Consider the following 13,456-nt stretch of genomic DNA (forward strand, 5'->3'; position numbering starts at 1 on the left):
GCTTTTCAATGCCGTAGATTAAATCAGTTATTAAATATTTTACTTTATATACACATTAAAAATATAAAGATAACAGATCCGTTGCTGGTTCTGGCATATCTTATTCATGAATTAAAAATAGAAATCTGTAAAGGAGAGAACATAGCAGTTAATAAAGTACAAAATACATTATTTAATATCATCCCAAAACCTCCATAGAACCTCTGCAGAATTGTAAATCATCGTACAGGACTTAATATATTGTTACAACATGTATGATAATGCTTTGCAAGCAGGTCTAAGTCCACAATACATGTGAAAAGCCCCATCAAACCCACACTACTATAAGGTCACAGAGTTAAGTCAACATGTGTACACCAGTTTTCTTAATATGCAGTGATATGGTTACTTAGGTGACCTCAGGCTTCCTGTATGGTTGCTAGTGACCAAATAAGGGTGACCTCTTAAAGAACTAAAACCATAGCTAGTGTAGATGACAAAAGCTGTTGCATGCATGTGAGTAGTGATATACTCAACCACTAAAGGCTTGAAGTTACAAAACTCCCTCCTCCCTCTCTGCAATAACAACATACTAAGTGACTTCATCTTGGAACTCGACGGTTACGTGGTCTCTTTGTTGGGGGAACATATTTCATGAGTGGAAGACTTGCTGATTTATACCTACAAAAAGTACAAGATACAGTCACTACAAATGATTTGAAAATACTCTAATAAAGCAGTCACAAACATCAATCACAACCACCACAGTGTAACATAATTTTTTTGACTTTACAAAGAGGGGTCATTAAATCAGGGACTTAAAATAGTGGAGGTCAATTACAATGGATACTGAGAAATGTGGACACCTTGATAATCAAAAGAACCTTCCATGGCATCATTACTAACACTTCTCTGACACCTTGATATTCAGGACACTTGTCCATTTGTATTAATGTTACATATTAGCAGCTCTGTAATCAGGACACACCACTCTAATAAGAATGCTTTAGCTAGTTCCACCCTGTCTAAAACATATATATAAATCTCCACTCAATAACACTGCTACAGTACAGAACACATATAGTCACTCACTTGCAATATATTGATTCAGGACATTGAACTATTACAACATGACTACTGCCACGCCAGAATCTCCATGAATTCTATTGAAAAAAAAAAAGGAACAGTAATGGAACATACACAACGTATTATTCAAACAGCTGCATGTGTACTGAATTGTATTAAAATGCTTATAAGAACTCTCCGATTAATGACCAATAGGGCAATACATTTTCATCCCAACTTGTCTTACTCCATTTTGAAAGCGGACACCTTCTGTGTGTATTCATCAGAATGGAAACTCAAAAATATATGAATGTTTTAGTTCACAGTGAAACAAAGCTTAAATCAATAAAATATATACACCATTGGGTTTGTCTGTTCATGGAGAGTAAGAATATCTTTAATGCTTTGTGTCCATACACTAAAGGGCAGGTGAAGTTTCCTATTGTCATTTCTTCACCGGACAACCTTTGTACTTGTGCTACACTATTAAGAAATTCACTTTCGTATGACAACAAACTAATAGAGAACTCAATGGGTGAATGAGGCTTGTCATACCATACTTACAATTGATTAGAATTGCAGCTAAATTTTACACATGCGATACACACTATACATAGAGAAACAGGTACCATAAAATAAAGTAAAAGAGTTTGGCCTGTACTGTCAGTATATGCAAGTGGCTAGCATACCTTATGGCCAGGTCGGATGTCAACATCCCATAATTTAAGACACTACATGAATAAAAAGGCAACACTCAACACAGTGTACATACACACATACACGCAAATAGAGGAGTAAGGCTGTACCGATACCACGTTTTACAACTGATGCAGATATTTGATATTTATTGTCTAATTCAAATACAATTTATTAAAGACACATTTGCTACTTCAAAAGTGTATTCATTATTTTGAGCTACAGCATAATAGAGTATATAGTATACATAGGATGATTACTATAACTAGAGCTGGGAGGTATTGAAATTTTACTATCATGATATATTATGGTACCAATTATCACGATACATGTAGTTCTTTCATATTCTGACAAAACTTGTCTACACAATTCTAGTGAAGCCATGTACCATTCATCAGGGGCGGATCCAGACTTATGGAAAGGGGGGGTCAAAATGAACTCTGATATACTACTACATTGTCTGGTTTGGTAAGGTGAGACCAAAAAAAAAAAAAAGGTCATAGCCAGCTGAAAATAGCTGCCCACCTCACCAACTATGTATTTATCACTGATAAACTACATAAAAATCCTTACATAGCTCACTACACACTGTTCTAATACCGTGACTGCTTTATTAGAGTGACTGCTCTATTAGAGTATCTCGATCTTAGTATACTAAAAATTTTTGGAGGGGGGTCAAGAGCCCCCTTTGACCCCCCCCCCTCCCCCATATCCGCCCCTGCCATTCATTGAACTATGCAATGAGATACAGACATCAGGTAGACTTCAATTTGCTACAATTAAGTGTAGTGAGGATGTGTCTTGTATACCCAAGTGCATGACATAAATTCAGAATTTTTATTAATTCCCATGTATGTCATGACTTAAAAACTGCTGAGAAGCTCACTCAGTTTTGCATCACCTACAATGTGTAGAAATGTATAAAAATTATAAAGTCACCTTATCACAATGACAAATCTGTTAGTAAATACTTTCGTATTTACATGAATATGCTCTATTAGAGTGTACTTGACTGCTCTATTAGAGTATCTATTAATTTTAATATCCCCTCTGCATGTAGATGCCGATCCTTATCTGGATCTTCTCTGAATCAGGATGCTTCCCTTTCCTGGAGCTACAACAGCAGTGGTGTGATGTCCTGTCATGTTAATGCGAATCAACATCGAGGTAATCTAGTATCGTGATAATATCGTTTCCAAGAATATTTGACGATACTGCTATCGTTTCATCAGAATATCGTGGCTTTACGATATAACTGAGATACCGCCCGCCCCTAACTATAGCTGTGTTAAAATCCTCTATCCAAAATGCTTTCAACAATATAGTGCCTATGGCTGTTCATACAGTCTCCAAACTTGTCAGTTTTTGTCAGTACAAGACCAGCACACAAAAAACAAAAAACCTCAGAAACAAAAGTGATCTGGGATTCAAACCTATTTGGTTTCTGAGTGTACCAATTGCCTACTAAGTCACTGCTTCTGTAGTGCTTTTAATAGTATTTGTACTTTCTGAATTATGCATGGACTTGCAATTGACTAATATACCAATAGCAGTACAGCCTTAGATAGGAGACTTACACGCATTAAATTTATCAAAGTGGTATCTCCCTCTATGTATATGACATAGGTCTGGTCCTGTGTAAGAATAATTACACTATCTATTCTACATGTTAAGTGTGACTTACTTCAGCATTGGGAATTAAGGATTTGTCACAAATTGACAAATTGTGATTAACTGGAGTTGCTTGTCTATAGTGATATACATATATGTATGCTAATAAATTTAATAATTGAAGTGTCTAATTCTTCAACATGTACAGCATGGACAAAACTATGTATGTATCACGTACACCAACACAAAAGCTTACTTCACCAGAGCATTCATTACTTCTTCATAAGCATCTTTTGTTAAGCTAAGTGGAAGACAAAAACACTTAACTACCATGACCAACATTTGTATAACACTATCCAGTCATACAATATGAGTATTCGTACAGACAGACAGACAGACAGACATGCACGTACACGCACACACACACTACTACATACATATGTACTACACAGAGATGCAAACAACACTACTACACTACACACATGTGCACACATGCATGCATGCACATGCGCTAGTCACTAACGCTCGCACAAGCATATACTACACACAACCCCACACACATACACAAATGCACATGCACACATACACAGTACACACACAGAGTACACAAACACACAGAGTACACACACACAGAGTACACACACACACATGCACACACACACACACACACACGTACACGCACACACGCACGCACGCAAACACACACACACACTACACAAAAACTACAGTACATACTCTTCAGTATGAAACAGATGAAGACTTCTCTCATCATTAAAGCTGTGAGTATCAAAGTGCCGATGCTGCTGATATTCACTGATATGTACTCCAGTAGTAAAGTGAAACGTACGACACACATCAGGCATGATACACTCCCTGTATAACAATCACTTGTATGTAAGGCAGTATTTGTATGTATCTTTAGATTTGACCATACAAAGAGCTCAGCTCTGTTGGACTCTGAACACCATTGAAAAAATTGAAATTTTGACACTTGTATGAAGGTGTTCGTAAATGAGTACAGTATACCCTCTCAAACTGTATCAATAACTGATCACTTAAAGTCTTTTATCAAGTGGTGTATATTCTGCTAGAGTCAATTTAACGTTCTATAAGAACGTACATTATAGGTTTGGCGATTGAATTTGTCACTTTGGCAATTGAATTCACTATTTTGCCAACCGATTCATCACTTTGGCAACTGAATTCATCATAATTAAATTGTCTTCAAGAAAGCAACCACTCATCACGAAGAGAGTTACGCTTGAGACACTAGAAAGTAATTGAAGCTGGTTGTACACGAAGCTGATAGCTGTCTGGCAAGTTAATTAGCTTGTTCGCGAGTGACCACGCCCATCAAAGCGATGAATTCAATTGCCAAAACATCTTGCTACCCTTGCCTTAGAAAGCATTGATTCTTAAGATGGATACACACTGTATTAAGGAAGCAATACAATTCTAAGAAAAGTGCACAAAAAGAATTGTGTACATAAGTAAGTAGGTTCCCATTTATTATGGTCAGTGTGCTGTATTCAATATCACAACGCTCAAACATCTGCATATGGCTTCAGTTACAGATCGATGCCACACTTTAGTACACATAGAGTAGTTTACATTTATTATTTTAATAGTCAGGTTGGATACTTATCTTACAACCAAGAGTGTATGATACCAGGGGCTTATTGCGTCCTGAGTCTTCTGGACTCGTTAGCATCTGAGAATGTCTGTATATATTGCCTTTATACACACTATACTGTATGTTATGCAGCATACAGTACACTGTAGGTTATGACCCTCTAGCTCATGTGGCAAAGAATCTATATAGAAGCAAATATTTTGTGACAGTGACACGGTTCCTTGATCCTGTCAATGCACCATCCATGCACTAGCTATTATAGTAAAATCAAACATGTGGTTTTTACGTTACCTTCCTTTCCGTTGTGCTGGTTCTCTTAACCAGCCATCCCAAGTTAGGGGCTCTGAACTTTTCAACCATTTTGGTCTCAATTCTTCATAAAGATTTCTTGTTAACATCCACCCCAGACCAGGCATGGTGTCCACTCGGTACAGCAATGTGGGATCACGACTGCTGTGCTTGTAACTCTAGAGTGAAATAACAACAAACATATTTACTAAATCATGCATGCACAGTACATGCACTGTAAAAAACCTTTTAGTGTAACTTCTTTATAATGCACACTTTGGGACCAGGAATTATTGGTCGTATAGAGTATGGAGCTAGACCAGTTAAGACTAAAATCTATTGTCCTTATTACAGAAGTGTCTTTACTTAAGGGAGCTCTTTAAGAAAGTATTCCGAGATGTGTCCAGGTTTAGAATAGTGGTGGCAGGGATGAGTCCAGAAGTGTATATGGTGCCTTATAAGTAAGTGTCACAGCTGAATTTGTAGTGGTTGTTGAGTGGCTATTTTATTGAGTGGTGGTTGGTACTGACCACTGTGGGTACATCCCTGCGTATAGGTATACCCAAATGATGACCAGGGAGTTTATTCCTTTCAAACAACTTTTACCATAGTCACTAAACTAGACTGGTGACCATACAAGACCAGAAATCACGTATTCCTTGGAATCAACTTCATACCTCTAAGTTATACTCTCCTTGATGTATTCCTCAGCATATAACAAAGACACAAATTTAAAAAGTAAGGCCATAAAATGTTTTTCACGTTGTGGTTAATCTCTTCATTTGTGACATTGTACAGAATTATCTACACTAAGCATTCAATAGAGATGGGGGCATTTACTTCAAACCCAGGCTCTATCTCTATCACTAAACAGGAGCGGGCGTTTACACAGGACTAGTCGTAATTCGAAGCAACATGTATATGGAAACGCTAATGTTACAGTAATCAAACTTAACACCAGTTACAGTAAAATTACAGGCTGAACTAAACTAGCACACACTCACATGTGTGTGCAGCATATATGCATAGCTGTAAAGACTACAGGAACTCACAAAGTCATTCCAAGCTGAGATACAGTAGAGTGATTCATCCTCATGTAACAAATGAGACGTCTGGTTGAAATAGCTGTGAAAAAGGTTGAGAACGAGGGAGGGTAGTAAACAAACTTAGTTTCAATACATATAAGTATGCATGAAAATACTGCCTTATACTAAGTCCACCTTGTCACCAAAATCTTCTTTAAACTCACCTGAAGAAATCTGGAGACACTTGTAAATCATCTTCTAATATAATCGCCTGATTAGCTGTCTGTTAGGATAAAATTCCAAACATACTTCACACAGCAGTACAAGCACTTACTGGAAATAGTTCAAATATCCTATCCAAACAGAACTTGTAGTGCTGAAATAACAAACACAAATGACACACATGTACACATTGTTTATAAAAATATGTACATAGTTGTATAGTGCATACATTGGGAATACACATATGACGAATACACATACGACGAATACACATACGACGAATACACATACGACGAATACACATACGACGAATACACATACGACGAATACACATACGACGAATACACATACGACGAATACACATACGACGAATACACATACGACGAATATACATACGACAAATACACATACGACGAATACACATACGACGAATACACATACGACGAATACACATACGATGAATACACATACGATGAATACACACATAAATGTGCACATATCACAGCATATGTAAAGTAGGTAATATACTGCATACATACATGTAGATATGTACTGTACACACATACATGCAAACACCATGTACTGTAGAAAAAATGAATAGAGTGTAGTGTACCTGATCAATCCTCTCCTTTAACAATTTCCTTCTCTTTTGTTCTGGCGCATCATGCAGATCACTAGGAGAAGCTAAGTCCATCGTGTGTGACTCTACTCTGATGTTAAATAGTTGTGCAACAAAAATAGGACCCTAAAATGTAATCAAGTATATAATGTAACTACATGTACACTAAACACAACACAAACACACACACAATATACACACGCACAATATACACACACATGTATACATACATACACACACAACACAACACAAACACACACACAACATACACACACACAATATACACACACTTACACTATAAACTCCATCAAGGAAAACAGTAATCAGTGATGGATTAGCTACAAGCAAAAAAGACATACACAGTAAGTCGTACACACTTCATTAATAGTAACCCTGTGTATTACTTTCTAGTGTCAAGGCAGACTATTATTACAGCCTAGCCTGGCCTGCCAGCAGGAGCACAGGTATCAAATTTATATACTACTTATAAGTGAAATGCAGTATTCCATGTTTTAAAACAATGTAAGTTTGTGTTGTGTGCATGCTACCCCTACCTAAAATACGTTATATATCATGAAGAATCATTACACATGGATGCTGTGGACCTTCATTACAGTGACCATGCATGACAAGTAGATCCCAAACATAGCTAAGGTGTATTTCATAACTTCATTACTAAGACCACCTCGTTATAGTGACCACTCCCATAGGTAGCTCAAGTGATGGAAGTCATAGTATCATACAACACACAGGCACGTATATGAAAAATACTTTTGAAAAATATGTTTTGCTGTTTTACAATATGGCTGTTGTTGTTTTTTTTTACAAGACAAGATACTTTGTACTGTAGTGTTATCCTGCTATGCATGTACATGTGTATTATAAGCTGTTTTAAAACTAAAGGTTAAGAGTTTCAATAAAATGCTGACAAATAGCTCAGTTAATAGCGTGGTTTATGAATCAGAAAGCGCCAGCAGTCTGGTACCCTGACATACGATTGAACAACTTTTATGGTTAATAAGTGAAAATAGGGGTCTGTATGTATTGTATATACAACATACAAATGGGACCATATACACCAGTGTGCTGGTGTCCTATTTCAGGATGGCCTATACATTGATAGGACTCCACTGTACACATGTATAGTACACATAATGTTCACATGTACTTACCTCCAGGAGCACTTAGTAATGCATGAAGGGTGCTGTAGAAATGTTAAAGTTACTTCAATACATGAGTTTTAAACAGTATAAGAACACAAAGAAGTTACACATCTACACCACACGCACACATGTGCACAAGCACAAGCACAACACACACACACACACACACACACACACACACACACACACACACACACACACACGCATGCACCATGCATGCATACATGCACACACCAGGCCTTAATTTAGTTTTTAAGGTGTCGAGGACAAATGTCCTTACACATTCACAAATGTACAGACATGAGCTAGAGGAGCATTTTATATGCACTGCTGGAATTGGAATAGGGAGTTTTCATTGAAAGTTTTGAGGCTAAATACATCCACATAGCTGCAACATATCACCAGGCTGTGGTCACTACAGCTGTTGGTGATAGCAGTACACAAAGGGGAGGTGGCATTGGTAAATGCAGTATCTCCTAGCAACCAAGTGACAGTTATTGTTAGCACTACAAACAAACATGTACACATCAGCTTTTATGGTACCACTATCGGTTTTGCAAGGACATGTGTGTCCGCCCAAAACTAAGGATTTTGTCCGTTGACTGCACGTTAATTTAAGGCCTGACACACATACGCACACACACAAACATTCGAATGTTGTTACACCCACTCAAATAGTCTTATCTATGACAAACCAATGATAATTTTCATAGGTATTACACTGCACAATAGAATGATTAATTTGCATGCATTTGTGAAACTTTTCCACTTATAACCACGATACAGTAAAAAGCAATGTTACACAAACAACCATTTTAAACCTACTTTAACAAACGTGGTGGGATAACGAATGTTGAAATTTACATTTGAATGTTAAGCTTAATGAACATTCTTATAACGTTTGACATTTATTCATGCCCAAACATGCACACACGTGCGCGCATGCGCGTGTGTGCGCATATCTTTAACTTTCAAGTATTGTACGTAATGATTAGATACGGTAGAGTGCACAAAATACTTTGTGACAGACATTTGTCAAAATTTCCGTGAACGATCATGAAGGCGAAAACAGCTTGTGAAGTCACCAGTACTTAGAATAAGCAAGTGCCCACCCTTGAAGCCATATTTTATCTTAAGACATGATATGTGTATCTGGGTGTGTCTTGCTTCACAAAAAAGTGCCTCACTTCTTTGTCACAATGAACCTCATAAATAACACAATGGATCTCATTTTACAGGGACTTGCTGTGGCTTCTACACAGTGAAGATTTTCCTCAGCTCTGCATACTGCTTATCAACATTAGTGCATTCATATGGCTTTGATAATTTTCACACTAGAACTTTACGTCATCATTATAGCTAATTAACTGATTCACGGAGTTCGCATGAAAGTCACCTGCACACCATGAATGGTTCACGATATACACTTGGAGAAGCATTCATGAACAGTCACAAATATATTGCAAAGTTCTTTGTGCCCCATACCGTACAAGGTTTTCATTACCAATAAACTTACCGGTACAAAGATTGGGCTCTGTCTGTAGCAACAATAGCCACAGGAGTGGATTGAAGTTGGTTATGAAACAGCTGCACAAACATACAACACATGAAATACAAATTGTGGCAACATCACTTACTGGTTTAGGTATAATGTTAATAGAAACAGGATCATCACCTAAGTGTATGAGGAAAACAATTATTATTATATGTACAAATAATGACAAAACAAAAGCCTCTCATACTCACCCAAACATTACTTATTAAATGAACCGATTGCGAAATTTCTACATAGAGTTCTGCTACAGTGTTTTGGCTTATCACTAGCCACATTTCAAATCTGTAACTTTTTCAAGAACAACTGGGTGTGCATAGGAGGCTCCTAATTACAACAAATTATACTCACATCGACACACATCTTCAAAGTAGCTCTCCATGTAGAAACAGAATTCTTCTCTTCGACGACTTTCTACCGTATCTGGCCAGTCACACCAGTATTGTCTAAACTGTATACGAACTAAAAAACAAAATGGCAGTCTAGTGTGTGCACCAAGATTTGCAATTACAAATTTTAAAAAATCATTATCAGGCATTTGGCAATTTGACAACTAAGGACAAATATGCAGTACGCTATACGTTATTTCATTGCAAACACAAGATTAAAGCTCAGTACTGTTGGATAGGTAATAAGCCACTTACCTCTACTTATTATCATGATGAAGAGTACAGTAGTGAAAATAATGCAGCAAAAACAACCCTATATGGAAAAAGAGACATAATATTAAGCATACTACACACAGCTAATTCACCTCATCTTAAAGTATTCTATTATATACGTACTACATTTATTTGTAATAAGTACGAAAGATCTTGTTCCCAACTGATATTGTGCTAAATATATTTTTATCTCTGATAAGAGGGCAACATCTAAACTGAAAATTCTTTTAAATGACCACTATAAAGAGAATATATTATACACTACGGTAAAATTAAATTTTAGGCAACTCTTCTATGATGTAATGCTAATTACACCCCTGTATTTCACATGAGTACAACAAGATGTCACTTTGGGAGGAAATTTTGAAATTAGTGATAGTGGTGATGAATGCATACAAAGGAAGCACATCCTTGAACTTAGGGACATCCTTTGAAATTAGGGACATAAGAAGACAATACAGTTTAAACGCTATTAGGAGCCTATAACTTCATAGCTACTTAAGGGCTACTGATGTAAACAATAAAACTTTTACCAATACTGGTCAGTAAAAGAAAAAGAACGTACGTATACACACCTGGTCCCATTATAAAAAAATATTCACTGAATTTGTATACTATGGACATATACCTAACCTGGATATTAAAGGTATGCACACAAACCTGTATTCACTCAAGCATTTAAAATTATGAAGGATTCTCTGTATACAATACCAGCAGATATGACCATATTTGAATAACACACATCCTTTACTTATCCTGTGTATTACAAGCTTCATTGGACTTGTGTATATGCACACGTGTGTTTGTGTGAGCACTGAGATACAATTGTCTTGAACCTTTACAATGCTACCAAGTGTAATATGGGAAAACTATACCTACTAACCTCAAATGACAGTATAGATGGGACTTAGAGTCCACACTTTTTTCCATGCTACATAGTAAAGCTTCTTGTGAGTTACTAGCACAGTACACAAATCCCAGTACTTGTGTAGGTGAGTCTTACGGGCCATGCAAACAATATTCTCTGGCAGTGTTTTGCCTGAAAGTTACGTTCGTTATGCTCCTTTATCTGTTGCAACTGTTAGAGCATTCTGAATTTGTATTAACACAAAAAACTGAAGCTGAAACTATTTGTACACTTGATGATTGATAGTTTAATATCATCATTGAAACAATGAGGAAATACAAAATGAAAAGAAACGGATGTGGATGTGGCCCTGTCACATGCCACCACAGCTAGAGCAATGTTAAATAAACCCATGCATGTGAGGAGTGACATACTTTAAAACAGTATGGGTCCACTAACCGCATGAGTGTATATAAGACTGTATTCTACATACACACAACCACACACATAAAATGTATAGAGGTACTGTATTGTTATTAAGATTATATTATATATACCTACATGCATTTATACACACCACCTGTACACATGAAAACTGAGTCAGTGCTGTTAACTGGGGACGTTCAAAATCAAAGAGATTGAACCTGCTTTCTATCCTATATGACAAAGTGTCACACACACCCACAGCAGAAAGTAGTTCTTTGGTCCTTAGCAACCATACTCTATATTATTGTCACACATTATGCACAACTTATTATTACTCAAGTTCACGAATGTCATTGTATAAAATTCTTCATATATCCACCCAAGCGACTGATATACTGATGTTTGAATGAGAATTCGGGTGCATGTCCTTCGTTACATGTGTCCCCGTGTATGAACAATGATTTCTTACCTTAACTTTAGAATGAGAACACCCTCGCATCGCCACTATAGGTGTAGTAGTACCCGATCACTGCCAACTACTCACCACATAAAAAATTTTATTGTCTGATGTCCTCCCTTTTGTACGCGCAATAAAAAATTTTGCATGGAAAATTTGTATTGTGGGTTTTAATTATTTATTTCGTGAAGCCGTTCAAGTTTATGATGTAATCATAAACAAATCGCGTCATTGTTATATGGATCACATGTGTCATTAAAGAAAAGACTATTTTATTTTATTACCCTACAGTGACCAGCACTGAAGGTCTGACAGCAACATGTGCTGCAGCCTTTGGATTACCTAACCTAATTTCAGGCAGGGACTTAGACCTAATGACTTGACTTACTGACTGACTAATAAGGTGTAACAGAAAAGGGGCGAAAGTAAGGAAAAAATTCCCTCCAGCCCCAGTATTCGAACTGCCGGAAGGTCACCCAATGTCTAGTCGGGGCCACACTCAGTCTTCCTCCAGGAGGGATGGAGTTTCTTCCTTAAACCTAAAGTATTTATTTTATTAGCACTTTACAGTGACCAGCACTGAAGGTCTGACAGCAATATGTCTTTCTATAACGATTGTAAGCCAGGTGAGCTAGCTTAGAATGCCCCCTGGGCTGTCTATGGTCTAACATTGTAACAAAGCCGATACGTGATGGTAGAGGGCGTGATTATCTTGTCTTGCTTGAGACGAAGCGCTTCGTTTCATTGCTGCTACAACCCGCCTGGTTGGAATACGTGAACACAAGTTGTTGTGTAGTGTCAATTACCATAGATTATCAATTACTCCCCAGCTGCTTGTTTATTCCTTTTACAGCGATAGAATAAAATTTGTGGAATTGTTCTCCCACTCACTGACACACACGATTTTATTGTACCATAGATACTACACCCACTACGATTGTACCGAGCGTTGTACACAAAATAATCATGTGTTTCTGCGATCTTGAATGGCTTCGCAACAAAACAAATTTGTGACGCATTGCCACCTTTAATATTGTTGAAAGCGGGTGGATATTGCCGGTTTATTGAGAGGATGACCAACAGATTAGATGCAGTACAAAGAATGGTGTTGAGGGTGTAAAGCTTTCACTACTGGGAGAGGTCCAATTAGAATCAAATGAAAAGGTGGCTTTAGAGTACCCTCCCAAGTTAAGTTTTCATATGGTGGCCTG

The 13,456-nt window shown here is 37.2% G+C and overlaps 1 protein-coding gene across 1 annotated transcript; it reads right to left on the reverse strand.

Annotated features, from left to right (window-relative positions):
- Positions 1–14: 14 nt before the first annotated feature.
- Positions 15–12,392, reverse strand: LOC136258964 (protein O-linked-mannose beta-1,2-N-acetylglucosaminyltransferase 1-like). Its single transcript, XM_066052358.1, has 20 exons — positions 12,258–12,392; positions 10,498–10,555; positions 10,205–10,315; positions 9,939–9,976; positions 9,818–9,888; positions 8,311–8,342; positions 7,433–7,476; positions 7,133–7,264; positions 6,632–6,673; positions 6,522–6,580; positions 6,325–6,397; positions 5,276–5,451; positions 4,087–4,224; positions 3,608–3,652; positions 3,425–3,488; positions 3,318–3,374; positions 1,734–1,775; positions 1,072–1,142; positions 573–660; positions 15–125 (listed from the first exon to the last, which is right to left on the reverse strand). Exons 1-19 carry the CDS (start codon positions 12,285–12,287, stop codon positions 582–584), a joined length of 1,362 nt encoding a protein of 453 aa, XP_065908430.1. The 5' UTR covers positions 12,288–12,392; the 3' UTR covers positions 15–125; positions 573–581.
- Between the last annotated feature and the right edge of the window lie 1,064 nt (positions 12,393–13,456).

This window comes from Dysidea avara, chromosome 6 (genome assembly GCF_963678975.1).
Source record: "Dysidea avara chromosome 6, odDysAvar1.4, whole genome shotgun sequence".
Lineage (NCBI taxonomy): Eukaryota > Metazoa > Porifera > Demospongiae > Dictyoceratida > Dysideidae > Dysidea > Dysidea avara.